We start from the raw sequence: 27774 nt of genomic DNA on the forward strand, positions 1-27774 counted from the left end.
ACTACGATCTGGAGCAAGGGGTCTCCAAACTACGACCTTTGGGGGCCACATCCGGACCCCAGCAAGGGTCAGTGGTGCATCCTCAATGTGCACTGTTTGAGGATTAGGGTCACCAGAGGCTGCCTATGGTCTCTGATGTAAGGTGGGGGGCTCCGATGGGGGCCCCTGGTGTAAGAATATTTGTATTTGTGGCCCTCATAATGAACATTTTGGAGACCCTCCTGGTCTAGACCAAAACTCATACCTGTAACCTGAACATGATGAAGGAAGCGGTGACAACACGTTTGGAATACAACAACTTTTATTTAATAATCTCTTTACACCAAATGAAACTTTTTTTTTTTATTTCATATTGCTGAAAGTTCGGATATCGTTTCCAGTACATGAAAATAAAACGCCATGTTAGAACAACTTAGACATAACAAACTAAATATATAATGGTGTCAGAAGCCGGTTGATTATGAAATGATATACGGTTTTAGTGTTAAGTCATCAAATAGCAGTTTACATTAAACGTGGAATGCTACGCACCAAAAAAAAAGATTTTTTTCCCTTTTATTGTACAGTGATTTAACCATGGGTAGTGTCGCCCTCTGCTGGCCACATTCTGCAATTTCAGTCAATCACATTTATATTATATGTAAGCTTCTGCTAATATAGCATCATCTAAACGTTATAACATTCTGGTTCATTCCTAACATGCTGCACCTTCCTAGATTACTTTTATTTTTGCTTTGAAATAATAGATTTTGGTTCCATCTCCCAGATTGCTGCATTGTTCTTTAAGTGGAACTGTCCCAAGTACGGGCAATTCAAACCTTCTGGGGGGGGGGGGGGGTGAAGGTTAGTGAAAGTAAAATATCGGAATATCAGTATATCTAGAGATATAGGCCATTGAATTTATATGCAAGTATCGACTTTTCTGAAAGTCTACCTCCAGAACAACTATATTGGTTATTTGATATCTCGAGATATCGCCCAAATCATCCAATCCGCTCCTCCCAAGACATCTTGCCTCTAGCTCCCTTTTCCTGTCCCCTCATGCCTGCCTTCAGGACTTCTCCAGAACACCTCCCATCCTCTGGAATTCCCTGCACCAGCACAATATGCAGGAGGGGCCAAACCATAAGGGGCCCGGGGGCATCGGACTCATAGTTTTCTGAGTGTTTTTTTGGGGTTTTTTTTCAAGCCACAAGATTAGAGCCTGAGCCTCGACTTGGCTTGAAAAAGGTTGGGCTCGGGGCGCAGGACCCACCCACTTCTAACACTAGCGAATCAATATTCGCTACTGTCTTCTGGCTTCTCCTCCCGGCCAATCAGGGCAGGAGGCGGATCTGGTTGGCTGCGAGGAGAAGCAGCAGCACCGCGGCCGTGGAGGGGTGAGTGCGGACCTGGGGATGCCGCCCCCCCAAAAAAATGTTTAACATCAGCCACCACTGACGCTATGTCCAGTTAGCTCCTACCTTGTCTGCCTTTAGGCTATCCTTTGAAAACTAATTTAACAGGTAACAAAGACGGGATTTTAAAAGGGAATACAAGGAAATATAAAAAAAATTCCAATTTTATTATAAACATTATAAAATATTAGAAGTTTTCATATAAAACCAAGGAATATCCATACGGCTTTTTACAATGAAGATGCAGTAACTTCATCTCTACATGTTTCGCCAAACTAATAGCTTCTTCAGGAGACTTTACAAATACTGCATACAAAACCACTGCGTTTATAGTACAATTGTTCTGTTAAACCCACGCTTTAGATAAAGCATGGCCTTGCCTTAGGAGAGATCTGGAGTCCTACCTTGTTACATTGACATGCTCAGTGTTATTATGAGGACCTTCTGCCCCGTTTGTTAGTCCACTGTTTTGGTCTGATTCCATACTGCTTTACAAATGGAGAGATGTGGGTTTTAATTGATCCCATGTTGTCTATCCTTGTGGGTTCCCATTTTTCCACATTTAGTGGCAGGCAATGTAATTCTCCCCGTGGCTCACTAATATCTCCATTAAATATCATCCTAATGGTGCTTTGCTTTATAGCGTGGGTTTAACAGAACTATTGTGCTATAACGCAGTGATTTTGTATGCAGTATGTGTAAAGCCTCCTGAAGAAGCCATAGTTTGGCGAAACACGTAGAGATGAAATTGCTGCATCTTCATTGTGAAAAGCCGCATGGATATTCCTTGATGGGTTTATATGAAACTTCTACTATTTTAAAATGTTTATAATATAATTATAATTTTTATATATTTACTTGTGTTGGCACTTTTAAAACCCCGTCTTTGTTCTCTAAATACAATTTGAGTATGCTCATAGGGATGTGGTGCTGGGGACTCTCGGACACCAGATAGTTTTTTTCATTTATTCAGTGGAGCCTACCCCACCTCCACCTAAAAACAGATCATCCCCTGCAGCTTTTACCTTTGGTGGCCCCTCCCCCTCCCTTTTAGATTGAAAGCTCCCATGAGCAGGGCCCTTCTATTCCTTCTGTATTGTAATTGTACTGACCCCCTTTATGTTGTACAGTGCTGCGCAAACTGTTGGCTCGATATAAATCCTGAAAAATAATTATTGGTAGCCTTATTGACAAAGCTCAACTTCTACAGCAGGGGTTTCTAAACAAAGGACCAGTTTATTTTCCTTCAGACTGTGGCCATTGGGAGTAGAAATGGTCCTGATGTCAGTGGGAGTAAACCATGATGAGTCTTTGGTATTGGGGAAGGAATAGTGCCCCATTGTTGGTGTCAGTGGGATGAATAGTGCCCCATTGTTGGTGTCAGTGGGAGGAATAGTGCCCCATTGTTGGTGTCAGTAGGAGGAATAGTGCCCCATTGTTGGTGTCAGTGGGAGGAATAGTGCCCCATTGTTGGTGGCAGTGGGAGGAATAGTGCCCCATTGTTGGTGGCAATGGGAGGAATAGTGCCCCATTGCTGATGCCAGTTGCAGGAGTTATGCATTTTCTTTCTTATATCTTATACAGCCCACTTCCTGTTTCTTGTCTGGTCATTAGCCTAGGCTTATGACATCATTCCCAACTCTCACTCTCATGAGAGTTTGCCAGGAAGGGATGGGGAATGAGTCATAAGAGGGCCAATGAGAGCTGCAGAGCTGGAGGTGTGTGTCTGTGTAAATCCAGGAAGTGAACAGGCAGCAGCTCCAGCTGCCCACAGTTAAAATGGCCGCAGCCAGACTCAGTGGAGGGAGATTTCTGCAGCATATTTGCCAAGTACAAAATCACAGTATATATAAAATAACATGCAAAGTGGTTGAAGGGAAGCTTCAGAATGGCAAAGATGTTTTTATTACAAATGATGCGCGTTTTTTTATGAACGCAACATGCTTTTATTTCAGACTAGCATTTACAGCAGGGGTTTCAAACTGGCGGCCCTCCACCTGTTGCAGAACTACAATTCCCATGCGGCATTGAAAGACTGGTAGTTACAAGCAATGACTCCCATAGACAGAGGCATGATGGGACTTGGAGTTCCGCAACAGCTGGAGGGCCGCCAGTTTGTGACCCCCTGATTTACAGGATACGATTGAAAAAAGAAATGCCCGCAAGTATTTCACCTTGTGGACCTGAGCGATATAACAAACTGCACTTTGCACTGCCATGGCCAGATCAAATACGACTATTTGTACCGAAGTCATTAGACATTAGCGACCTTCAAGAGACATTTAAAAGACCCCCCTCGTATTTTCCACCATTGGTTTTTATTTCTACCTTCCCTTTGCATTTCCCATATTATAGCAAGCTCTGGTCAGTATGTCATTTTTACTCATCGGCTCCATGCACACATCTGAAAGGCATTTGTACCTTTTTTATTTGAAAAATTTCCCGTAGAGTCCGAGAACAGATCGGTGTGCAGACTCCATGCAGCTGCGTACTGTAGAGCTGGAGAATATTTTTATGCCGCCAGATCTGCACAGACATTTAAAAAAGTGAAAGTGATTTCTATGTTGTCCCATAATGTTCTGCAACATTGTCACTGACTGTGCCTAAAAAAAAGTGTGACAGGTTCTCTTTAAATTTCTTTCTTTTACATGATAGAAGTGTCATAGTATAGCAATGGTATTTGGTGCTTTCAGTGTAGGCCGTGGACCGTCTTACATTCGCTCCTGCTATAGTAATATCTCACGCTACTTAAAAGTTAATTGTCTCATATTATTGTGATCTGGCCGGTGTTGAGAAAAATGTGTTCTGTATTGTATGTAACTAACTTTGTACAAATTACACCTGAAATATACAAAAGCGGGATCCGCCCACAAGAGAAATCGTGTCGTCTTGGTGTCGTGCGGCCCTTACTTGGCCTTCTCTGCCGGCAGGATGGAGACCGGATCTGTCTGGACCTCCGCATCGCATAGCCGCTTGGGGCCCTGGGAACAAATGGAGAAGAAGAGGTGAGGACCGGGTGCAGGCTAGGGGGACGTATATGAAGGTAAGGTCACATATATATGGCATAGGACTGCTTTTCCCCTCTACTGAGCTGTATGCTTTCTAGACATTTGCGGATCGTTTTTGTTCCGAATTGAAGTTTGGCCGAAGTTTTCATTATTCGGCGATTCGGATGTATCCGAATTTCTGAATTACAATAGTAACCAATTTTAAACAAATTCGAAATAAAAAATTATTCAAATTTGAAAAATGAAATGTAAACCTAGTGCTGACTATTGCTGATTTCCTTCAAAGACTGTGTGTATTAGAATATAGCTGCCTTACAAAATTCCAATTTCAAAAAGAATAGAAAATAAACGCATAGAATGGAAAATAAAAGAGTAGAACAGTAAGTAAAGGATTAAAAACTAATAGATTAGAAAAGAATAGAACTAAAAGAATATAGCCGTCTTTCAAAATTTGAATTTCGAATAGAATAAAATAGAAAGAATATAGCCGTCTTTTGAATATCAAAAAGAATAGGAACTAGAAGAATATAATGGAAAATAATAGAATAGAACAAAACATAATAGAAAACAATAGAATAAAAAAAATGGTATGTTTTTATATTCTATGTAATCTAGATGAAATCAGTAATGCATGTAGTGCCCTGATGAAGCGATAAGCGAAACATGTTGGCTGCTCCTGCATACCTACGTAAATTGATTTCATACACCAAGTTGTAATTTAAGGTCACAATATGTATTTTGGCTGTATTGTCTTTTATCTGTCTTCCTCAATAAATTTATATTTCTTTATATTAACCGTTGTCGGTGTTGCTCACCTTTTGAATAGACACATTATCTCCCTCCAAAATCCCATCATCCTCTTAAAAGAGCTATGTCTCCCTCTCCACAATCTTGCAATACTATGTCAGTAGAAAAGGAGGGTTGCACGCCGCTAGTCTTATCCACAGGAAACTTTATTGGAGATTAAATTAAGTTTGATACCCCTTTTTTAGACCATGGGTTTTTATTGCTGTCTGTGTATTTGTTGGAAGGATTTCCTCTTGCTTCCTTGTCAAATAAACAGGAAGTAATGACAAATCCCCCCCCCCACCAAACAGGGGCATGGAGAACAATAAAGCCTGATAATTCTAAAGCCTTCCTTTGTAATTCATCTGTTTTCATCCCAAAAAAATGGATAAAAATACCAACGTGCCATACACCCTTACACCATCAGACGATATCAAACAGGACTATATGAAGCGCCATCTTGTCCCCAGTGAGGCACATTTCTACTAGAGTTGACCCCGAATGGTACTTACAATAGCTTTGAAGAAACTACCCAGAGATTGCCTCTTCTCTACTCTCTTCATCTGGCCCTCTTTAGAAGATTCGGCTCCATTCAGCACTGGCGCTGCCTCTATCACTTGTGCCTGCGATGAGGCTGCGGCCTCCGTGCTCTCTCTGCTCTCTTGCTTGGTCAGCTTTTCTGAAGAGGCCTTCTTCTCTTTTGCGTTTTCCTTGGTCTTCTGCAGTGGTGGTGCAGGCGGAGGTTCCACCACGGCCGTGACCACAGTCTTCTCGGACTTCCCCACCTCCACGCCATCGGTGATGTCCAGAGTCTGCAAAGACCCAGCAGAAATGTAAGCTGGGAATATGGTGCTTCAGAGATATGATGTCATTAAAGCGTATGCGTAGCCACAATGTTTAGTCTTATATAGAGTAGGTTAAACCCATATAAGGTTAACCTTCGCTGTCTGAGTCCTGCTGGGGGATACAAGAAAAGCCGCTCCAGGTGAGTGAGTCTCTGGTTAATCCCCACACACACTAGTCAGGCGCTAGCCCAGCTCGCATGCTGTGTAAGCAAAGGAAATTATTCCGGACGGCTGCACTTCCAAAAATCCTTTTATCGAAGCTTCATATGACAAGTGGTTGACAGATGGAGCAGGAGACAAAAAGGTAGACACGTATCTCGCAAATGTTAGTGCTTAGTCATTACATTGCCCGATACGCAGGTACCTTTTTGTCCCCTGCTCCATCTGTCAACAACTTGTCATATGAAGCTTCAATAAAAGGATTTTTGGAAGTGCAGCCATCCAGAATCATTTCCTGCTGGGGGATAGTTCCCTTCACTTCCTGTCCTGGAGATGCAACAGGAAATGATAAAAAAAGTCTCCTCCCGAATTTAAGAGAATTGCAATCTTAGACAGTTGTTACTAGGAACGGTGTCCCTATTGGATGATTTACTCTTTGGCAAAATTTTTAAGCTTTGGGTTTTCCCTCACGTTGTGTCCTGGTGACATTGATCACCAGGACGAATAAGGTTGATCCAGGGGACACAGGAATCAATCAAACTCTAATAAAAAAAATAATAATACAAAACTTTGCTATTATATGCACTTTAAATATTAAAGAAAAACGACAAGGTCAGGGTTGGAACTAGGTATGAGGAGGAGGGGCTGCTGCCCTAGGCACAGTGAAGCAAGGGGGCAAAGAAGGGATGCAGGGTGGCACAACCATTCTACAGTATGTATTAAAAGTGGGGGAGGGGGGCGCAATTCTTGATCCTTGCCCTGGGCACTGGATGACCCTGTCCCGGTATGGCCCACAGTTCTTATACATCCTCATGTGTTTGTCTTTCAGAATAAGGTTTCTGCAGCCCATTTTCCACCTTTGTTTGAGTTTTTTTGGACTTTACAAGTTTGATCTCTTGATCAGATGCTTATATTTCAAATATATTATTTCATTCTAAATACATCCATAGTTCTACATCAGTTTTAAGGGTGCGTTTTCAAGTGCTTGCTATGATATGGGCGCTGTTTTTTTCCCACTCCTGAGGGCAATTACTCCATTTATTCCTGGACCAAAAGCACAAACAGTTTCCTCAGGGTGCCAAAAGGTGCTCCGGATTATGGAGGTCTCTTTTTTAAAGGTGGCAATTAGATCTCTTCATTTTGTGTCCAGACCCAATAAAGATTCTTAAAGTATACCTAAAGCTAAAACTTTTTTTTCATAAAGTAGAAAAAGGTTAAATCTATCTCATTTGGGAGATTTCCCTTTATGTTCCTGAGATACAAAAAGAAGTGTCCCCAATGGAACATTTGCTCTTTGTTTCTGTGACATTTGTAAAAATGTTGATCTCCCATCAATTTTGGTGGCTTACCAGGACCCAGGGAGGCTAAATCAACCCAGCAGAGGCACAGACAGCAGTAAAAAATCTGTTTCCTCACTCTATCTAAAAATTAAAAAATAGGTTTTGTCTTTAGATACTCTGTCCTTCCATCCCAGTAACATTACAGGAAGTAACGGTCACTTTGGCAGAGGTACCAATCAAAGAACAGCTGAAGCATAGTCAGTAATACATAGCAATAAATCTAGTACTTAGAACTTAGTATTATGTAAGCAGCACAGAAAGGACTTTTCCATCTTTGGGTTTGTAGTTATATCCAAACTTGAATAAAAAAAGAACAGTGAGGAACCTAGACATTGGCTTACCTAGCCTGAAGCGGTGAAGGAGATGGGCATTGGCTTACCTAGTTTGAGGCGGTGAAGGAGTCTGGCACTGGCTTACCTAGCTTGAAATGGTGAGGGAGCTAGTGTTGGCTTATCTAGCTTAAAGGGGTAAAGGAGTCTGATGCTGTCTTACCTGGCTTGAAGTGGTGAAGAAGTCAGGTGTTGGCTTACCTAGCTTAAAGCAGTGAAAGAGTCTGGCACTGGCTTACCTAGCTTGAAATGATGAAGGAGCAAGATGTTGACTTACCTAGCCTGAAGTGGTGAAGAGGACGGACGTTGGCTTAGCTAGCCTAAGGCAGTAAACGATCTGAGGATGGCTTACCTAGCTTGAAGTAGTAAAGGAGCCGGGTGTTGGCTTACCTAGCTTAAAGCAGTGAAGGAGTCTGGTTATGGCTTACCCAGCTCAAGAAGTGGAGTGTTGGCTTACCTAGCTTGAAGTAATAAAGGGGTTGGGTATTGGCTTACCTATCTTCAAACAGAGAAGGAGTTGGGTGCTGGCTTACCTATCTTCACGCGGTGAAGGAGTTGGATGTTGGCTTACCTAGCTTGAAGCAATAAAGGAATAGGGTGTTGGCTTACCTAGCTTCAAGCGGTGAAGGAGTCTGGTTATGGCTTACCTAGCTCAAGAATTTGAGTGTTGGCTTGCCTAGTTTGAAGTAATAAAGGAGTTGGGTATTGGCTTACCTATCTTCAAACAGAGAAGGAGTTGGGTGTTGGCTTACCTAGCTTCACACGGTGAAGGAGTTGGATGTTGGCTTACCTAGTTTGAAGCAATAAAGGAAGAGGGTGTTGGCTTACCTAGCTTCAAGCGGTGAAGGAACCCGGGTATTGGCTTACCTAGACTAAAGCAGGGAAAGGAGTCTGGGACTGGCTTACCTAGTTTGAAATGGTGAAGGAGCAAGATGTTGACTTACCAAGCCTGAAGTGGTGATGGATACGGGCATTGGCTTACCTAGCCTAAGGAAGTAAATGAGCTGAGGATGGCTTACCTAGCTTGAAGTGGTGAAGAAGCCGTGTGTTGGCTTACCTTGCTTAAAGCACTGAAGGAGTCTGGTTATGGATTACCTAGCTTCAAGTATTATAGGAGTTGGGTGTTGGCTTACCTAGCTTCAAGCGGTGAAGGAGTTGGGTGTTGGCTTAGCTAGCTTGAAGCAATAATGGAGTTGGGTGTTGGCTTACCTAGATTAAAACGTGAAAGAGTTGGATGTTGGCTTACCTAGCTTGAAGCATTAAAGGAGTTAGGTGTTGACTTACCCAGCTTGAAGCAGTGAAAGCTGGTTGTTGGCTTACCTAGCTTAAAGCACTGAAGGAGTCTGGTTATGGCTTACCTAGCCTAATGTAGGGAGGGAACTGGGTCTTGGCTTACCTTGCCTGACTATGGGTAAGAGTCTGTCTTGAAACGCATTCGTTGACCTGGTCCTTCCTGTGCTGGCTATGAATTTTTATTGGATTTACATTCAAACATTGTAGTAAAGTTTTATTCTTATTGTACATGTGTTTATAGAAAAGAGAGTGAGGTTCCCACCACCAAACTGAATCACACCAGAGTCTCTGTCAACTTACAGGTGAGAGTTTGCCGTCAACCTCCTCTGACGTGCCATTATTGGGGTCACCCATCACTGACTACAATAACAGACAAGTGTTTCAGCTGTTAATTTTACAGGAGTAAAGGAAGGTTAGAGAAATAGGTCAAATGCAGGTTACTAAACATTATGGTCTTAATGGTTTTACAGAAAGAAACATCAGTTCTTGTTGAATTGACCAATCAGTGAGCTCTGCTCATTGAAATACAACCAGCGTAAGTACCTGATTTTGACTTGGCATCAGCCTTGTACGGTTCATGTATGGCCAATCAGTTGTGCTGCAGTTCTTATCTGCTAACAATGGACAAGCTGATGTGATCTCAAGACTTGCTAGAATTATGGAAGGGTTAGAATCTCTGTCAGATGTTTACTGATGTCTGATTATAGGTGGTCACCCAGACAGGAAGTGAAGGGCACTCTACTCAATGGACATACAATAAGATCTGCCAGAGGTTCCAACCTGTCCCCTCCTCTATCCAAAATGACTAAAAATAAATGTGCATAGAGATATTGGACCAGAAAGTGTCTTACCAGCTGTTTGAAGAACATCATGATTTTGGGTTTGGAGTTTTTGCCCTCGTCTGGCTTTTTTCCCTGCTGAGATTTGCCCTCTGTGACTGGGCTGGCCTTGGCCCCGCTGTCTGCTTTGGCTGACTGGGAATCTGGCTCTGCAGAAGACTAAAGGACAAGCAAGGTAATTTTCAGTCATTGTTTACATTTCAAAACTTAGGGCAATCCTTAGTGCTGTCTTCCTGAAGAAGTAGTCCTTGAATAAAAAAATTAGTTATTCCAGCCAACAGAGGTCCATTAAGGAAAGTGGAAAAATAGTACTGGACCACTGAGGTCATCCTATTTGGTAATCCTATACTATCATAATGATGTTCATGTAGTTGAGCTGGTTCCTGGGCAGATGCCTTCTACATCCCAAAGGATCTCCACAGTCTCCTTGCCTTTGCAGTGTCATTTAAGAAAAATGTGACTTGAAGCATCACATCACTGCTGAAAGTTCCAGATACAAGTTTATTTAAGTTGGAGACAATCGAAAATATTTCCAATGCATTTCAGGGGTCAGAAAATGCTCCCTTCATTAGGACCTAAGAGAAAAACAGTGTACAATATATGGACTAGAAGTAAAGTAGACCTTTTATGGGAATTCTTTCCTTACCTGCCGAGCTGCATGCTTGGATAAGGGTGTGGTATGGAATTTGAAGGGAACCCGTGCCTTTTTTTTTGGTGTGGGGTTCCCCCTATAATCCGTACCCGACCCGAAAGGACCTGGTATGGATTAGGGGGGACCCCACACTGTTTTTCTTCTGCCTTTTTTACTGCCGGCACTCTTTTGTTTACATTTCAGAATGGGAAGCCTGCTGACAGCTGATAAGTCATTGGTTGTTAAGGACGCGGCGGTCGACTTCCCAGCCTGCTCCTTGGCAACCAGCTATTCTTCACACACAGTTGGAATTGGTCGACAATTTTTCGACCATTTCGAATTCAAATTGGTTCGAAAATTTGGAATTTGTTGGAAAACGAAAAAAAACGAAATAAATTTCAACAAAATTCGTTACTATTTTGATAGATCCGAATCTCTGAATAACCAAAAATTGCACATGTCTAGGTGGAGATCTGAGCTCTGCTGGAGAGTGCTAGTAACATTTGCTGTGTGCTGGAGAACTTTTCAGCAAGCTCTCAGGAAAGCATACCTCCCAACCTTTCGAGATGGGAACAAAGGACACCTATTAGCAAAACTATATAGACATAGGACAAGCCCCCTTAAAGGGGAATTTAAAAAAAAAATGATTAGTTAAACCCATAAGTGCTTTCTTTTACCACTACTCTTCCTTTATACTGGTTCTTGAAATTGGCAAATGTCGCAATTTAGAAATTGGATGAAAGGTTTAGCACTGGGAAACACTTTTTGAAAGATAAATAGTGGATTTTATATACAACTATATAGATCAGACCAAAATGAGGGACAAATGAGGGACAAATGAGGAGGAAAGAGGGACAATGGGACTTTGTTCCAAACCAGCCGCAGTCCCTCGAAATCAAGGACAGTTGAGCGCTATGGGAAAAGCAAGACTCCACATGGATGTAAATTTGTTGGTTGGTTGGTCACAGCTAGCATCGGGTCAAGATCCTTTAGCAAAACCTCTTTTTGGATTGAAGTAATAACAATGTAGCCAACCTTTTGTTAAGTCCTGACGAGTGCTTATGGCTTTATCTTTGGATGTGTCAGAGCTGGGCTCAGCCCTTCCTTCTCTGAGCTGGCCTCTTAGCTGTCGGCTAATTGCCAGCTCCTTTCTCTCCACAGTAACTCACCTGTTGATGATCCTGCTCGTCAGTCCTGCCTACTTAAGCCGTCCAGCCCAGATGATCTCTGCCTTCGCCTTGGTCACATCTCTAGAGACGCTCTCCTGTGTTCCTGTTAAAGACTTGCTTGGCTGACATTTCTTCTGGTTCCAGATCCTGCTTGCTGTTCTACTATGCTCATCTCTGGCTCCCTGACGTTTTGGCTTGTCTGACTATCCGAACTCCTGGCTTCCTGAACTCTGGCTATGTTTTGACTATGTTTACTCTGTTTGAGATTTAACTGTACTTCTGTCTCAGTCTGATTCATGGTTTCTGACAGGATGTGACTTTTCTTCTATGATACACCCAGGAATTGCTCTGCCAAAGAGTGCGGTACCTACTCTCTCCACTCTATCCACTATATATATATATATATATATATATATATATATATATATATATATATATTATAATCCATATCTTGATTGTAACAGGTGGATTATCGACCTACATATATGCTAAATCAGTAGGGATGGTCCTGATGTTCGAGTCGAACACAAGTTCGACTCAAACATCGGGTGTTCGTATGGTACCCCATACCCATTCACGGGGGGGGATCTGGGGGCCCCATTATTAATGGGGGCTTCCAGATTCTGATAAGCACCCCCACATGCAGACCCCCACAACCAGCGGGCCAAGGTTGTGAGGACGAGGCCCTTGTCCCCATCAACATGGGGACAAGGTGCTTTGGGGGGACACCAAAGCACCCTCCCTATGTTGAAGCATGTGGCTTGGTATGGTTCAGGGGGGGGCGCTCGCTCACCCCCTCCCCCATCCTGTCCTCAAGGCTGCATGCTCGGATAAGGGTCTGGTATGGACTTTGGGGGGGACCCCATGCCAATTTTGGCGTGGAGTTCCCCTTAAAATCCCTACCAGACCCGAAGAGCCTGGTATGGACTGGGGGGGGGGGGGGCTCACGCCGTTTTTTTTTCCCCCTGATTCCGGAGCCGGCAATACATTACAGCCGCAAGCGATTTTAAATGACATTTTTCCCTTTAGAAATGTCATTTGCTGCGGCACACAGATGCGCCACTTTACATGAAGACTAAGGGGACCCCCGGCACGATATTTAAAGGAATATTTAATTTTTTTGTTTCACTTTAAGCATTATTAAAATCACTGCTCCTGAAAAAACTGTAGTCATAAAAACTTTTTTTGCATTGATACATGTCCCCATGGGGCAGTACCTGGGTCCCCATGCACTTTTTATTGCATATAAGCCTTTAAAATGAGTACTTTTGATTTTTCATGTTCATGTCCCATAGACTTTAATGGGGTTCACACAAATCTTTTGCCTGCTTGCATGTGTTGGTGGGGGGTGTTCGGCCCATCCTTATAAAATCAGAAACACAATAGCTGCTATGTAGGGTTCAGCCAAGGTTAATAGAGTCACTTACAGTCTCGGTTAGTTGGATGGTCACTGGTTCCTCTGGTGGGGACTGATGGGAATAAAGCAATAGTGTTAGTTATATAAATTATGAGTCGGTGTTACTCAAAATCTGAAAGGGCAAGGTTTGCAAATATGCAACTGTTACCACTTGAAAATATTTTCCAGGGGCACATTGCTGCTTGGAATATCTGATCCTATTTTCTGAATACCATCTTGGATGGAGCCGCTGAGCATCTACATCCTGCCTACACCACATGCCAAGTCATGGACCTGGATCAAGCATGCAGCCAGTGAACCCCCAAAAGCAAATCCGCACTAAATTCTGGTATAGTATTAATATGACAGGTGCTCCTTAAAGAGAAGTAATTTTTGCATTCTTAGTGCTCCAAAATATGGCATTATATATATACGGGCAGTCTGGCGAGCAGGCCAGTGAGTGAGCAATCATGCCGGCGGGCGGACAGGCTCGTGAGCAGCCAGGTGTTCTGTCAGGAAGCTGCTACCCATCTGATAATGCAACTGAAGTGATGTTGCTTCGCGGCCATCTTGGTACACCCTTACTCGTCCACAGTAAGCCTAGCAAACTTTTGACTTTGCAAATTATGCAACCAAGTCACTATCCCAATTTTATAATCCTAACCGAAGACAACATATTTATTTCTCTTCCTGTCCTAAAGGAAATGTGTGGTGAAAGCCCAGTGGGGACACCAATAAAGAATTGACAGAAGCCCTAACACTGCCCGATATGCCCAAAATAATGTTGGGTTTCAAGCAGCCTATAAGTGCATTAGACAAGGTGGATAGGACAACTGTATTGACATTAAAGCTGGGTTCACAAATATTGCAAATTGGATGCATTTTAAACTGCGGCTGCGGTGCAGTTTCAAAAAGGATCCTGTGCGTTTTTTCGGGGTCGGGTTCAGGTGCCAATTCAGGCAAAAATGCGCATCTGAATCGCACCTGAACTGATGAACATAAACGCACCGTATCCCGGATGGCAAACCGCAGCCGGACATATGTGAACCTGGCCTTACTCAGTAATTTGTGATAAGTAGATATAGTATATAATTCATTTTTTTATCCTTCCTTTTTATCACCCATATTGAAGTATTTTAGTATGCCTACTTACATTTTCCGGGGCCTTAGGAGGTTGGGGGTCCGCTTTAAAAGACTAGAGAGAGAATGAGTGTTAGTTGGTTAGCATCATCAATGACAATGGAGGAGAAAGGTTTTGAAAGCGCAGGAAATGGATAAAGGAAGAGACGGATTACAGCGTATCCAAAATGTCATATATTGCAGATCTTGCTTTAGATGTGATGACTGCATTCGTTTTCTTTTTCAATGTGATCTTCCTTTCAATCTATGTTCTGAAACTATATAATGTAATAGGGGGGTGAGAGAGGAGGGTGTACAGTATCTCAAAAAAGTGAGTACACCCCTCACATTTTTGTAAATATTTTCTTCTATCATTTCATGTGATAACACTGAAGAAATGACACTTGTCTACAATATAAAGTAGTGAGTGTACAGCTTGTATAACAGTGTAAATGTGCTGTCCCCTCAAAATAACTCAACACACAGCCATTAATGTCTAAACCACTGGCAACAAAAGTGAGTACCCTCCCCCCCCCCCCCCAATGTCATGTGACTCGTTAGTGTTACAAGGTCTCAGTTGTGAATGGGGAGCAGGTGTGTTAAATTTGGTGTTATCGCTCTCACTCTCTCATACTGGTCACTGGAAGCTCAACATGGCACCTCATGGCAAAGAACTCTCTGAGGATCTGAAAAAAAGAATTGTTGCTCTACATAAAGATGGCCTAGGCTATAAGAAGATTGCCAAGACCCTGAAACTGAGCTGCAGCACGGTGGCCTTTTTCACATGAAAAGATAGAAGAAAATATTTACAAAAATGTGAGGGATGTACTGACTTTTGTGAGATACCGTATATATATATATAGTCCTGTACTTGCATGACAACCATGATTCCCTCCATAGATACAGTGAATGTTGTCACTCTAGGATAGAAAGTATATTGCTGGCAAGTCAAAATATAAGAAAAACAAGCTTGGAAAATGAAAATGACTTCAGCTTGTAGGTAGTTGCAGTCTACTTTCTCCACTGTAGGTGGCGATCAACCACAGCGACTTTGCATCTGGAGAGGAAGTCAAGAGGAATGGAGTAACTCTATGGTTTCCTGGGTCACTGGGAAAGCTATCCAGTTGGATGCTGCCCTTCCATGTGACTCTGTCAGCCATTTTGGGTCAGACAGAGCCTATTTAAGGACCTGGCTCCCAGGTTTGGTGCGGTTTATGCAAGTCGGTAATGGTGCACATTATTCAAAATGTTTTTAACCCCTTCACATCATCTTCCAGCTGCTCTTTAAGTGGGCTTTAATACCTGAGAGACAACGCGCGACATGCAGTCACCTGATTGGTAGTCCGTCCTGTTGGCTTCTGATCAAAATACATAACCGAGAGCTGTCGGCGACAGCTCGTTCGGTGTGCTGTGGCCACGCTCCCAGCACGCAACCTCAGCGAGCCGTAGACATTTCGGTGTGCTGTGGCCACACTCCCAGCACGCAACCTCAGCGAGCCGTAGACATTTGTGCATCGGCTGCGCATTAAAGCTCACCTTTGCTGAACCGCATATATATGCATTACGTGGTCGCCAAGACGTTACAAAATAGACCAGGAAGTGGCGTGACAGTAAAGGAAGGACAGTCGGAGCTGAAAGATTGAAGTCCAGTAATTGTGTGACCAATAATAGATAAGGAGAATACAGGAGAGACAGAAGGGCCAACCTTCCTCCAGAAGGGAACATTCCGTGAAGTGACTTCTTTCACTGGCTTCTCATTCTCCGGCGGCACTATAACAACATCGGCTTGTACATCCGGAGCCACTATCTGCGCCGGGACAGATTTTTCGGTGTTAAGCGACACGGACACAACAGGCTGCTCTACCGCAACCTACGACAGAGACCGAATGTTAGTGACTGTTAAAGGGACACAGATATGTGACATTCAAAAACATTTAGGAGTCTCTATTTTAGGATGTATTGGTTTTTGTATTCTTGTGGCAATCAAAATGAAAAGACACCTACACATATAAGATGAATGGTAGTCGCCGTATCCAGCCAACTTTGCCCAAAATTGACAGTCATGACTAAGTTCTGTGGGTTCCAGTAGGCTGAGGGCAGTTGAGGTCCTTTGGTGGGCAACTATTGTCTCTCTCTGAAATGTTGTCTTCTTCTGATCTTCAAGTGAGAACATACTCACTTATATACTTAATTATATCATTTAATTCAGGGGTCTCCAAACTTTCTAAACAAAGGGCCAATTTACTGTCCTTCAGACTTTAGAGGGGCCGGACTGTGGCCAGTGTGAGTAGAAGATGTCCTGGCATCCAGTGGTGTCCTATCCAGTAGTGCCTTATCTTTAGTGTCAATGAGAGGACTAGTGCCCCATCATTGCTGTCAGAGGAAGGAATAGTACCCTATCATTGGTGTCAGTGGAAAGAACAGTCCACATCATTGGTGTCAGTGGAAGGAATAGTGCCCCATCATTGGTGTCAGTGGGAAGAACAGTGCCACCTCATTAGTGTCAGTGGAAGGAATAGTGCCCCATCATTGATGACAGTGGGAGGAACAGTGTCCCATCGTTGTTGTCAATAGGAGGAGTAGGACCCCATCATTTGTATAAGTGGGAGAAAAAGTGCCCCCTTCATTGGTGTCAGTGGGAGGAATAGTGCCCCATTGTTGGTGTCGGTGGGAGGAATAGTGCCCCATTGTTGGTTTTGCTAGGAGAAATAGTGTTGCATCATTGGTGTAAGTAGGAGGAATAATGCCCCGTCATTGGTATCAGTGGGAGGAATAGTGCCCCATCACTGGTGTCAGTGGGAGGAATAGTGTCCCATCATTGGTGTCAGTGGGAGGAATATTGCACCATTATTGGTGTCAGTGGGAGGAATAGGGCCCCATCATTGGTCTCAGTGGGAGGAATAGTGCCTACATCATTGGTCTTAGTGGGAGGAATAGTGCCCCATCATTGGTGTCAGTGGGAGGAATAGTGTCCCATCATTGGTATCAGTGGGAGGAATAGTGTCCCATTATTGGTGTCAGTGGGAGGAATAGTGCCCCATCATTGGTGTCAGTGGGAGGAATAGTGCCCACATCATTGGTGTCAGTGGGAGGAATAGTGCCCCATCATTGGTGTCAGTGGGAGGAATGGTGCCCCCATCATTTGGTGTCAGTGGGAGGAAAGGTGCCCCATCATTGGTATCAGTGGGAGGAATAGTGCCCCCATCATTGGTGTCAATGGGAGGAATAGTGCCCCCATCATTGGTGTCAGTGGAAGGAAAGGTACCCATCATTGGTATCAGTGGGAGGAATAATGCTCCATTATTGGTGTCAGTGGGAGAAACAGTACCCCATCATTGATATCAGTGGGAGGAATAGTGCCCCATCTTTGGTTTAGGCGGGCAGGATATTGCCTGATCCTTGGAGTGAGTGGGAGAAAGAGTGTCCGCCCTCAGGGCTGCAGTTTGGAGACCACTGATTTAATTTATATTTAACTTCATTCTATAATTATATTCGTATATAGACAGGAAATGCATACATATAAAAATCATCATCTTTGGAGGTGGTGGATTGTGCTCCCACGTACAAATTCCAGGTATGGATATTTTTTACATATTTAACCATATTTTTTTTATATACTGGAACATCTATTTTGAAGAATTAAGGTCTTCTTTAATCAAAGTCATTGAAAACTGTTACGGAGGAAAGTAACTTACACTCTCCTGGGCCTTTACAGGTTGGGGCTCCCCTTTAAACGACTGAAGAGAGAAATAAGATTTAGTTGTCTGCTTTGAGTACGAGACGTTCAATAATTTAAAAATTAAGAGTTATGTAACAGGATCAGGTTATGATTTTGAATTTTTTGGAGATAAAAAGCCTTTCGGTGCCGTCACCTAATAACCATTTTTTTTAGGGGGAGAGAGGAACCAGGTCAGAGCAAGAGGACCTTAAAGGAGAACTCCAGGCAAGATACTCAATATACAGTGCCTTGAAAAAGTATTCATATCCATTGAAATTTTCCGTATTTTGTCATGTTACAGCCAAAAACGTAAATGTATTTTATTGGGATTCTATGTGACAGACCAGTGTTTCTCAACCTATTTTCAGCCAAGGTACACTTTAAAAATGATGGACAATCTCGAGGCACCCTTTAAAAATGATGGACAATCTCGATGCGCCCTTTAAAAATGATGGACAATCTCGATGCACCCTTTAAAAATGATGGACAATCTCGAGGCACCCTTTAAAAATGATGGACAATCTCGATGCACCCTTTAAAAATGATGGACAATCTCGATGCACCCTTTAAAAATGATGGACAATCTCGATGCACCCTTTAAAAATGATGGACAAGCTCGAGGCACCCTTTAAAAATGATGGACAATCTCGAGGCACCCTTTAAAAATGATGGACAATCCCGAGGCACCCTTTAAAAATGATGGACAATCTCAAGGCACCCTTTAAAAATGATGGACAATATCGATGCACCCTTTAAAAAAAATATGTACAATCTCGATGCACCCTTTAAAAATGATGGACAATCTCGAGGCACCCTTTAAAAATGATGGACAATCTCGTTGCACCCTTTAAAAATTATGGACAATCTCGATGCACCCTTTAAAAATTATGGACAATCTCGATGCACCCTTTAAAAATGATGGACAATCTCAAGGCACCCTTTAAAAACTATAGACAATGGACAATCTCAATGCACCCTTTAAAAATTATGGACAATCTTGATGCACCCTTTAAAAATTATGGACAATCTCGAAGCACCCTTTAAAAATTATGGACAATCTCGATGCACCCTTTAAAAATTATGGACAATCTCGATGCACCCTTTAAAAATTATGGATCGTCTCGAGTCACCCCATTCTAAAATGTAAAAACTATTCTAACAACATCATCCACAAGTCCAAGTAGGACACCCGTTAGGGGTATAAACTGTACTGACTAGTATTCCAATGCTTCTCCTTCACTCAGCTAATGTGACCCCACCACTGATGGAGAGGGGCAGGCGAGGGTCAAAGAAGGATGCTATGCAGGCAACTGACATCCTCCTTATCAACTGATGATGCCATTGGTCGTTAGGACGGCAGCAGCTAGAAGGTTGCAACGATGCACAATGAAAACCTGTGACCTAGTGTACATAAAGGGCAGCCTTCATCCACACGCCGGCTTGTATGCAATTATTAGGCAGTGGAACTGATCAAATCACATGTGCAAAATAATGGAAAGCCTGAAAACATGACCTGTTGGGGGTACTTGGGGACTGGAGTTGCAACACATTTATCTAAACCATTCCATTGTAGCTCTGACTGTATGTTTAGGGTTGTTGTCCTGCTGGAAGGTGAACCTCCGCCCTAGTCTCAGGTCTTTTGCAGACTCTAACAGGTTTTCTTCTAAGATTACATTTTGGTCTCATCTGATCAGAGCACCTTCTTCCACATGTTTGCTGTGTCCTAAACATGGCTTCTCACAAACTGCAAACAGGACTTCTTATGGCTTTCTTTCACCAATGTCTTTCTTCTTGTCACTCTACTATAAAGGCCAGATTTGTGGAGAGCACGACTAATAGTTTGTCCTGTGGACAGATTCTCCCACCTGAGCTGTGGATCTCTGCAGCTCCTCCAGAGTTGCCATGGGCCTCTTGGCTCTTCTCTAATGGATGCTCTCCTTGCCCGGCCGGACAGTTTAGGTGGACGGCCATGTCTTGGTAGGTTTGCAGTTGTGCCATACTCTTTCCATTTTCGGATGATGGATTGAACAGAGCTCCGTGAGATGTTCAAAGCTTGGGATATTTTTTATAACCTAACCCTGCTTTAAACTTCTCCACAACTTTATCCCTGACCTGCCTGGTGTGTTCCTTGGCCTTCAGGATGCTGTTTGTTCACCAAGGTTCACTAAGGTTCTCTAACAAACCTCTGAGGGCTTCACAGAACAGCTGTATTTATACTGAGATTAAATTACACACAGGTGTTTTTATTTACTAATTGGGTGACTTCTGAAGGCAATTGGTTCCACTAGATTTTAGTTATCAGGGGGTACCAGAGTAAAGGGGGCTGAATACAAATGTACACCACACTTTTCACATATTATTTTTTTTTTTTTTTAATTTTGAAAACCATTTATCATTTTCCTTCCACTTCATAATTATGTGCCACTTTGTGTTGGTCTATCACATAAAATACCAATAAAATACATTTATGTTTTTGTTGTAACATGACAAAATGTGGGAAATTTTAAGGGGTATGAATACTTTTCAATGCACTGTAAGTACAATGGCAATCTGATTACTGCCTTTTTTTTTGTTTTAGAGTGACATTTGAATGAATTGATGTCTCCAACATCATCCGACTTCCAAACAATCTGGGCAACTTTCCATTGCAAACAATGCAATTTCAATCATCATACCTGGTTGAGGTCAGGCCAGTCAAGTTTCTCCACCTCAAACTCGCTCATCCATGTCTTTATGGACCTTGCTTTGTGCACTGGTCCAAATCATTTGGTGGAGGGGGGGTTATGGTGTGGGGGTTGTTTTTCAGGGGTTGGGCTTGGCCCCTTAGTTCCAGTGAAGGTAACTCTTAAGGCGTCGGCATACCAAGACATTTTGGACAATTTCATGCTCCCAACTTTGTGGGAACAGTTTGGGGATGGTCCCAGTGCACAAAGCGAGGTCCATAAAGACACGGATGAGTCCTCCAGCTGTTGCATATCTACAAGTCCCATCACGCCTCTAACTTTTTCTCAGCCCTTCCTTCTCTGAGCTGGCCGCTCAGCTGTCGGCTAATTGCCAGCTCCTATCTCTCCACAGTCACTCAGCTGTTGATGATATCCTGCTCGTCAGTCCTGCCTACTTAGGCCGTCCAACCCAGAGGATCTCTGCCTTCGCCTTGGTCAACATCACAGAGACGCTCTCCTGCATTCCTGTTAAAAGACTTGCTTGGCTGACATCTCTTCTGGCTCCAGATCTTGCTTGCTGTTTTACTGCGCTCTTCTCCAGCTCCCTGACGTTTTGGCTTGTCTGACTATCCGTTCCAGTTCCTGAACTCTGGCTATGTTTTGACTACGTTTGTTCTATTTACTTTTATTATTAAACAAGTGTGATTTAACTGTACTTCTGTCTTGGTCTTTCATGGTTTCTGACACCTTTTTGGGATCATGCTTGTAACTGTCAGCCTTGGGACTTGTAGTTTCGCAACATTTGAAGGGCCGCAGGTTAAGCCCCCCATGCTTTAAGGAGAGCATTTTAAATCATGACAGAAAGTGATTGTGAAAAAATTTTTTGGGGAAACGGAAAACTTAAAAAAAGATCGATTTGACTGAAGAATTATATTCATTGGTATGTTTTCCAACCTTCCTCCAGAAAGGCACAGACCGCGGTGTGGCTTCTTTCAGCGGCTTCTCACTGTCCACGGACGGTTTGTCGGCCTCTGCTGATATAGTCTCTGGTACCGCTGGCTGCTCGGGGGCCAGCTGCTTGGGGGCTGGCTGCTCGGGGGCTGGCTGTTCTATGCCTACAGACACTGCAGGCAGCTCTACTGCAATCTACGACAAAGATTAGTGGTGTATTCACATCTCACAGGACAAACGGGTAATAATATCACAAGATTTGTTATTTCGGGTTAGTATATATAAAAAGAGCGATGTTTTCTCTCAAGGTTTCTGAGTTTATAAGACTAGAAGACAAAATATTCTGCTTTGCAAATAATATTTATAATACATCGGCTGTGTATGGCTCTCTAATTGTATACCAATTAAACATGTTTTTTTTCCTGTGTATTAGAGCATTGCGAAGATTTAACTTTTTTACTACAAAAAATCTTTAATAATCATTGAGTTTAAATGCTACAAGAAGAATTTTCACTCCAGTTAGTTTTTCCAGTGCCCTACCCACAGGGGGCAGTGTATGTACCCATAGTCTGTGCAGGGACAAAGGCCAAAATGTCAAATTGTGCCCCCCCCCAAGATGTATAAGCATTACGTGCATGCTTACCTCCTAAGCGTAAATTCCCCTTCCTCCCGGTACAAATCTGCCCCCCTGCTGAAATTCCCCTCCCAGCTCAAATCTTTGCCCCCCCAGTTCAAATCCTATCTTTCCCCAACTGCCCCCTGTACAAATCCCCCCCCCTTCCGAAAAAAATTTCCTCCTCCCAGTACAAACCCTCTGCATCCTAAATTTCCCCTCTGAGGTAGGAGAGGAAATTTGGAGTTTAGGAATTATGCTCAGAGGGGAAATTTAGGAGGAAGAGGATTTGTGCTAGAAAAAGTGATATGGTAGAGGGGGGAAAAGATCTGTGATAGGAGGGGTAGGAAATAGTAGGGGATTCAGTGGGATTTGTGTTAGAAATGATAGGGGGGGGGGAATTGTGATAGGAGGGGAATTTTTTTGGTGGGGGGGACGTTTGTGCTAGTAGGGATGATTGGCGGATATTTGTGATAGGAGATGAAATTTGGGGGGGGGGGAGAGTTGTGCTCAAATACCTCCCCCCATCATCCCTACTAGCACAACCCCCTCCACCAAAAAATATTCCCTCCTACCAAAATTCTTTTCCCCCCCTCTACCATACCACCTTTTCTAGCGCAAACCCCCCTGAATCCTCTCCTATAACAGATCTTCCCCCCTCCCTCTACTGTATCACCTTTTCTAGCACAACTACCCCCCCCGAATACCCTCCTATTTCCCTCACATCCCAAATCTTTCCCCCCCTCTACCATATCATCTTTTCTAGCACAACCCCCCACCCCTGAATACCCTCCTATTTCCCTCCCCTCCTATCACAGATCCCTCACCTTTTCTAGTACAACCCCCCCCGCCAAATACCCTCCTATTTCCCTTCCCTCCTATCACAGATCCCCCCCCCCACCATATCACCTTTTCTAGCACAACCCCCCCGAATACCCTCCTATTTCCCTCCCCTCCTATCACAGATCCACCACCATGTCACCTTTTCTAGCCCAACCCCACCCCCCCGAACGAATACCCTCCTATTTCCCTCCCCTCCTATCACAGATCTTCCCCCCCCCCCCCCACTCTACCATGTCACCTTTTCTAGCATAACCCCCCCTCGAATAGCCTCCTATTTCCCTTCCTCCTATCACAGATCCCCCCCCCCACCATATCACTTTTTCTAACACAAACCCCCTAAATCCCCCCTCCCATCATAAATCCCCTCAATTCACCATTCCTAGCACACCTCTGCAAATTTACCCTCCTAGAACAATTTTTACCCTTTGCCACCCCGCCCCCCCCCCCAAATTTCCCCTTTCAACGCAAATCTCACCCCCCCCCCAATCTCCACATGGTACCTTGCATGATTCCACAGTGCCCAGGGCAGCTGTCCCTCCCGCCCACCCCTTGTCCCGGCCCTGCCTGTAGTTCTTTGTTCTATGTCCCTATATACTTTGTATGCCTAGCTATGAGGTCAGACATGGCGGCCACCCTTCCAGTGTACAATGTAAACTGTACAATGTACAATGTAAAAGGGCCCATGAAGAATAATTTGAGAACATTTTGCTCCATGGCCAAAAATGATGAAGAACCAGAAGTAAATAGTTACGTAAATTCCATTAAATAAACTTACATTTTCCTGGACCTTAGGAGGCGGGGGTTCTGCCTTGAAAGACTGAATAAAAATAACATATATTATTTTAAGAGGTATTATGGGAGATTCGTTATGAAAGAGGTTGACAGATTTGGTGAAGAAGACTTGGAAGTCATTAGTCAAAGAGGGAAGAGAAAAGCCAAGATCGTCCCGTCGATATAAGAGGAGTAAAGGAGAGCTCGTTTCCCACACCAGCAGATAGGAAGGTGGCCATACTGAAGCAAAATAAAGCCCCCCCCCCCCTCCTTTCTTCCCATAATCTAGAGATATAACGTTGATTGAAAATATGGAAAACACATTAACATAGTATATTATTAGCAGTTGAGATGTGCAAAATCTGCCAATTTACTGATGGAGAAGTTCATCTAATATTGCCCAGGTGAAGAGCGATTTGCCTGATTTATGATAGCTCAAGACCTTGATTCCATTTCCCACCATGCATATTACTCCAGGAAACCTACAATCAGTTTTACTGTGAATTGCCAGTCCATCACAGGTTGGAAGATCGATTTGTGAACTGCAGCAAAGCCCACCTGTCAACGTTGTCTAATGACTGCTCAATCACAGGCATGCAGCGGAAGAACTAGCGGCCCAAGCATGTTTTCTGTTGTGCCCTACGTAAAGGTGCACCTACCCATTACTTTTTTATGTAGGACCCTCCTAGAGTACTGTAGGTTGTTAGGTAAATTTAGTTACCTCTTCTGTAATCAGTGGAGCAAGGGGTTGATTAGTCAGGTCTGTTCAGTGTCTTACAGGCTATGATTGTGACGGGAGTCACTTTGGGCGGGGGAACCCATGAAACCCAGAATCCCTTGGAGAGGTTGGGAAACCCTTGTTTCAGCTCCCCATGCACCTCCTATGTCTAAGTGACCCTATGTCTATTAGGGGCACAGGGTGACTGAGAAAATGATGGACAGCTATTTAATGGACACTGAGAATGTGGTTTGGATTACTTAAAATGGAACAGAAAATCTTCCTAAATGCTTGTAGCTCCCTCAAATGCCAGGGCCCATAGTCGGTAGGCAAGAAGCTAGCATTCAGTCCCCTCCAAAAGCCTCTGTCCCGGGTGAGTCTATCACAATGATTACTTCCCCCAGTCTTCTAGAAGGTTCAGCCAGTAAATAGGCTGAATATTTACGGGACTCCGGCCAATCCCTGGGGAGGTATACCCAGTAGGTGGTTGGAGAGTCCATAAATGGTCTGAGGCCTGAGACAGGAGCAGCAAAATTCCTGGGTGCAGTCCTGCTGGAGCAAACCCCCTGGGCAGGATTTTTGGAAGTGTCACCTAGAAGACATCGAGGTCCCAGCTGTAGTCTTAGCTGGGTGGGACTATTTGCCAAGTCGAGTTCATTTGGGTCTGGAGAAATTCACTGGAGAGGTCCAGGAGGAAGTTGAGGGGGAAAGTATCCAGCTGTCCTATGGTGGTGTGCGTTTGGGTCTCCCTCACTGTAGAGTTGCCTGGCGGATTTCAGAAGGAGGCAACTGATGATCCTGTGGCATTTTGAGTAAATTACCCCGTGCTGGAAAGTTTATGACTGTGTGCAGCTTTTAGTCTTCTGGGAGAAGTCCTAGTCACCATCAGCAACAGAGATTGTGTGGGACATTCTTGCGCAGCTCAGCAAGATGGAGGAGAGTCCATAGGCATTCAGTTCACCAGTTTTGGGGTATCCCATGCTCCCTTCACCCCACCCAAATTCAGTTACAATAAAACCCCAAATAAGACACCCTTAGACTGCTCGAGCCAGTGGAAGAGTGGAGAAAATGCGTGTGTGCTTTAGCTGGAGGAAAGGAACTAAGTTCACCAGAGGCTCCTTAGGAGGATGTGCTACATTTACAGCGGCCTGGTAGTAAGGTAATAGAAAATATAATTGACTCTCCATAATCATAAGAAAAAAGAATGAAAAAGAATAGATGTTTATGTAGCGAAGCTCTAATCATTTTATCTGTAGGATCAGGATAGGTGAGATGAAAAGCAGAGACCACATATTAAGATTGGCCAAACCTTTCTCCAGAAAGGTAGAGGACGCGGAGGCGCCTCCTTTACTGCCTTCTCCTCTTCCTGTGGCTGGACAGCAACCTCCGGTGGATTAGTATCAAGGGTTAATGCCGGCTCTGGGGCCACGTTTACCGATATGGTTGTCATTTCCTCCATACCCTACAACACAGATTAGTCGTTAGTACAAGAATTTGCCATTCAAATCATTTCTTTCATTTAACCACTTTGTATCCGGGCCAATTCCGACACTTCGCCCCTACGTGCAAAAATCTACTTTTTTACTAATTTATGGAATTCGTTTAGTTTCATTTTTGTTAAAATTTATGTCATTTATTCATTTTCTAACGAATTCCAACTTTTCAGAACGGTTAGAATTTGGATCGGTCAAAAAACGAATTCTGTGTGAAGAAATACCTGGTTGTTAAGCAGCGGGCTGGGAAGCCGACCCGCCCGCGTCCTTAACAACCACAAGTCATTATTTGTCAGCGGGCTTCCCCTTATATAGGCAAAGGGCGGGGCCACCCAGCAACATCACCTGGTGGGACCACCCCCTCCTGACATCACGTGACATCAGAAGGGGGCCGGTGCCACCGGGTGATGTAGCTGGGTGGCCCCGCCCCTTGCCTATATAAGAAAGGTCAAAGCGCAGAGCGGGCGGGAGGCCTCCCAGGAGGTCGAGAGCGTTTCCATTTTTTTTTCTATTTTTCAGGTTCGGCGGGCGTCGTGATTGACAATGGATTTACATCGAGGGGCACTATATATTTTATTTTTTATAAAGCTCTTGTCAAAAACAGTTTCTTGTGGTTTTTACTTTTTGACACTTTTTTGGTGAATGGGTAGGGGTATGATGGACCCAATACCCATTCACATAGGGGGGGGCAGGATCTGGGGGCCCCCTTGTTAAAGGGGGCTTCCAGATTTCACCCGAAAACCACAACAACCACAGCCCAGGGATCTTGGCACAAGGTGCTTTGGGGTGGGGGGCTCAGAGCCCCCCCTGCCCCAAAGCACCCACCCCACCATGTTGAGGGCATGTGGCCTGGTATGGTTCAGGAGGGGCACTCACTGAGATGCATGCTCAGATAAGGGTCTGGTATGGATTTTGCCCTTTTTTTTTAACATGTTTCTATTGCCAGGCAATTCTTACATCCGAATCTCCAAATAACCAAAAATTTGTCCAAATTTGTATTTGGACCGAAACGAATTGCAGATGTCTACCACTGACCATCACTCTCCTAAGGAGCTACACCATCCAAAGAATCTTCAACTTCCCACACATTTCCAGGATAGTCTGATGCCTGGCCCCCCTCCGTGGGCTGTGGTTTCACCCACCAGCCCTTAAGTTATTATAGCTTGTGGGTGGAACCACAATGTGCAGCGGGGGACCAAAGATCCAACATACCTGAAAGATGCCAGATGCTTAAGATTCTTAGGCCAGCCAAGTTCAGAAGCACGGATGGTGGTACAGGTAAGTATTATATTGTTTCTTTTAAATTTTTACCCCCCCCCGCAACCGTGACCAGGCCAGTGACTCTAAAAATATTGAAGCCAGGCAACCAACACTTTCATGTTCTGACAACCTCTGTTCTCTCATTACAGGACTCCTTTAAAAATAAAATCACATTTTTACAATCTTACTTAAAAAATGTTGTCTGTCGTGTATGATTTCTATAAAATTGTCAATTATACAATTATATAATATTTAATTAAAACAAAAAAAAGATTTGACCATAGGCAAAAAGGAAGAACAAAATGTGTTCTATCTACAATATCAGATGCACAAAAATAAAGTGTAATATTTACAACGAAAAAAAAATGAATTATTGTACAATGGAAAATTATGTGACATTAATAACTGTGTACATTAAAATATTAAATTAAAT

At 43.6% G+C, this 27774-nt stretch overlaps 1 protein-coding gene across 11 annotated transcripts in view; it reads right to left on the bottom strand.

Moving 5' to 3' along the window:
- Positions 1-283: 283 nt before the first annotated feature.
- Positions 284-27774, bottom strand: part of BCAS1 (brain enriched myelin associated protein 1) — a 118740-nt gene continuing 91249 nt past the window's right edge. For 7 of the 11 annotated variants that reach the window (XM_073607233.1, XM_073607232.1, XM_073607230.1 and 4 more), the window contains 11 exons: positions 25898-26050; positions 23875-23916; positions 21647-21838; positions 18007-18048; positions 16017-16181; positions 14346-14387; positions 13224-13265; positions 10009-10155; positions 9458-9517; positions 5704-6003; positions 284-4378 (listed from right to left, as the gene is read on the bottom strand). In XM_073607233.1, the coding sequence (XP_073463334.1) occupies positions 4304-4378; positions 5704-6003; positions 9458-9517; positions 10009-10155; positions 13224-13265; positions 14346-14387; positions 16017-16181; positions 18007-18048; positions 21647-21838; positions 23875-23916; positions 25898-26050 (1260 nt within the window). In that variant the 3' untranslated portion in view covers positions 284-4303. The remainder of the gene's footprint in view (positions 4379-5703; positions 6004-9457; positions 9518-10008; positions 10156-13223; positions 13266-14345; positions 14388-16016; positions 16182-18006; positions 18049-21646; positions 21839-23874; positions 23917-25897; positions 26051-27774) is intronic. The other 4 variants (XM_073607231.1, XM_073607226.1, XM_073607234.1 and 1 more) reach the window with 4 other exon arrangements.

The sequence above is a fragment of the Aquarana catesbeiana genome, linkage group LG12 (assembly GCF_042186555.1).
Source record: "Aquarana catesbeiana isolate 2022-GZ linkage group LG12, ASM4218655v1, whole genome shotgun sequence".
NCBI classification, from domain to species: domain Eukaryota; kingdom Metazoa; phylum Chordata; class Amphibia; order Anura; family Ranidae; genus Aquarana; species Aquarana catesbeiana.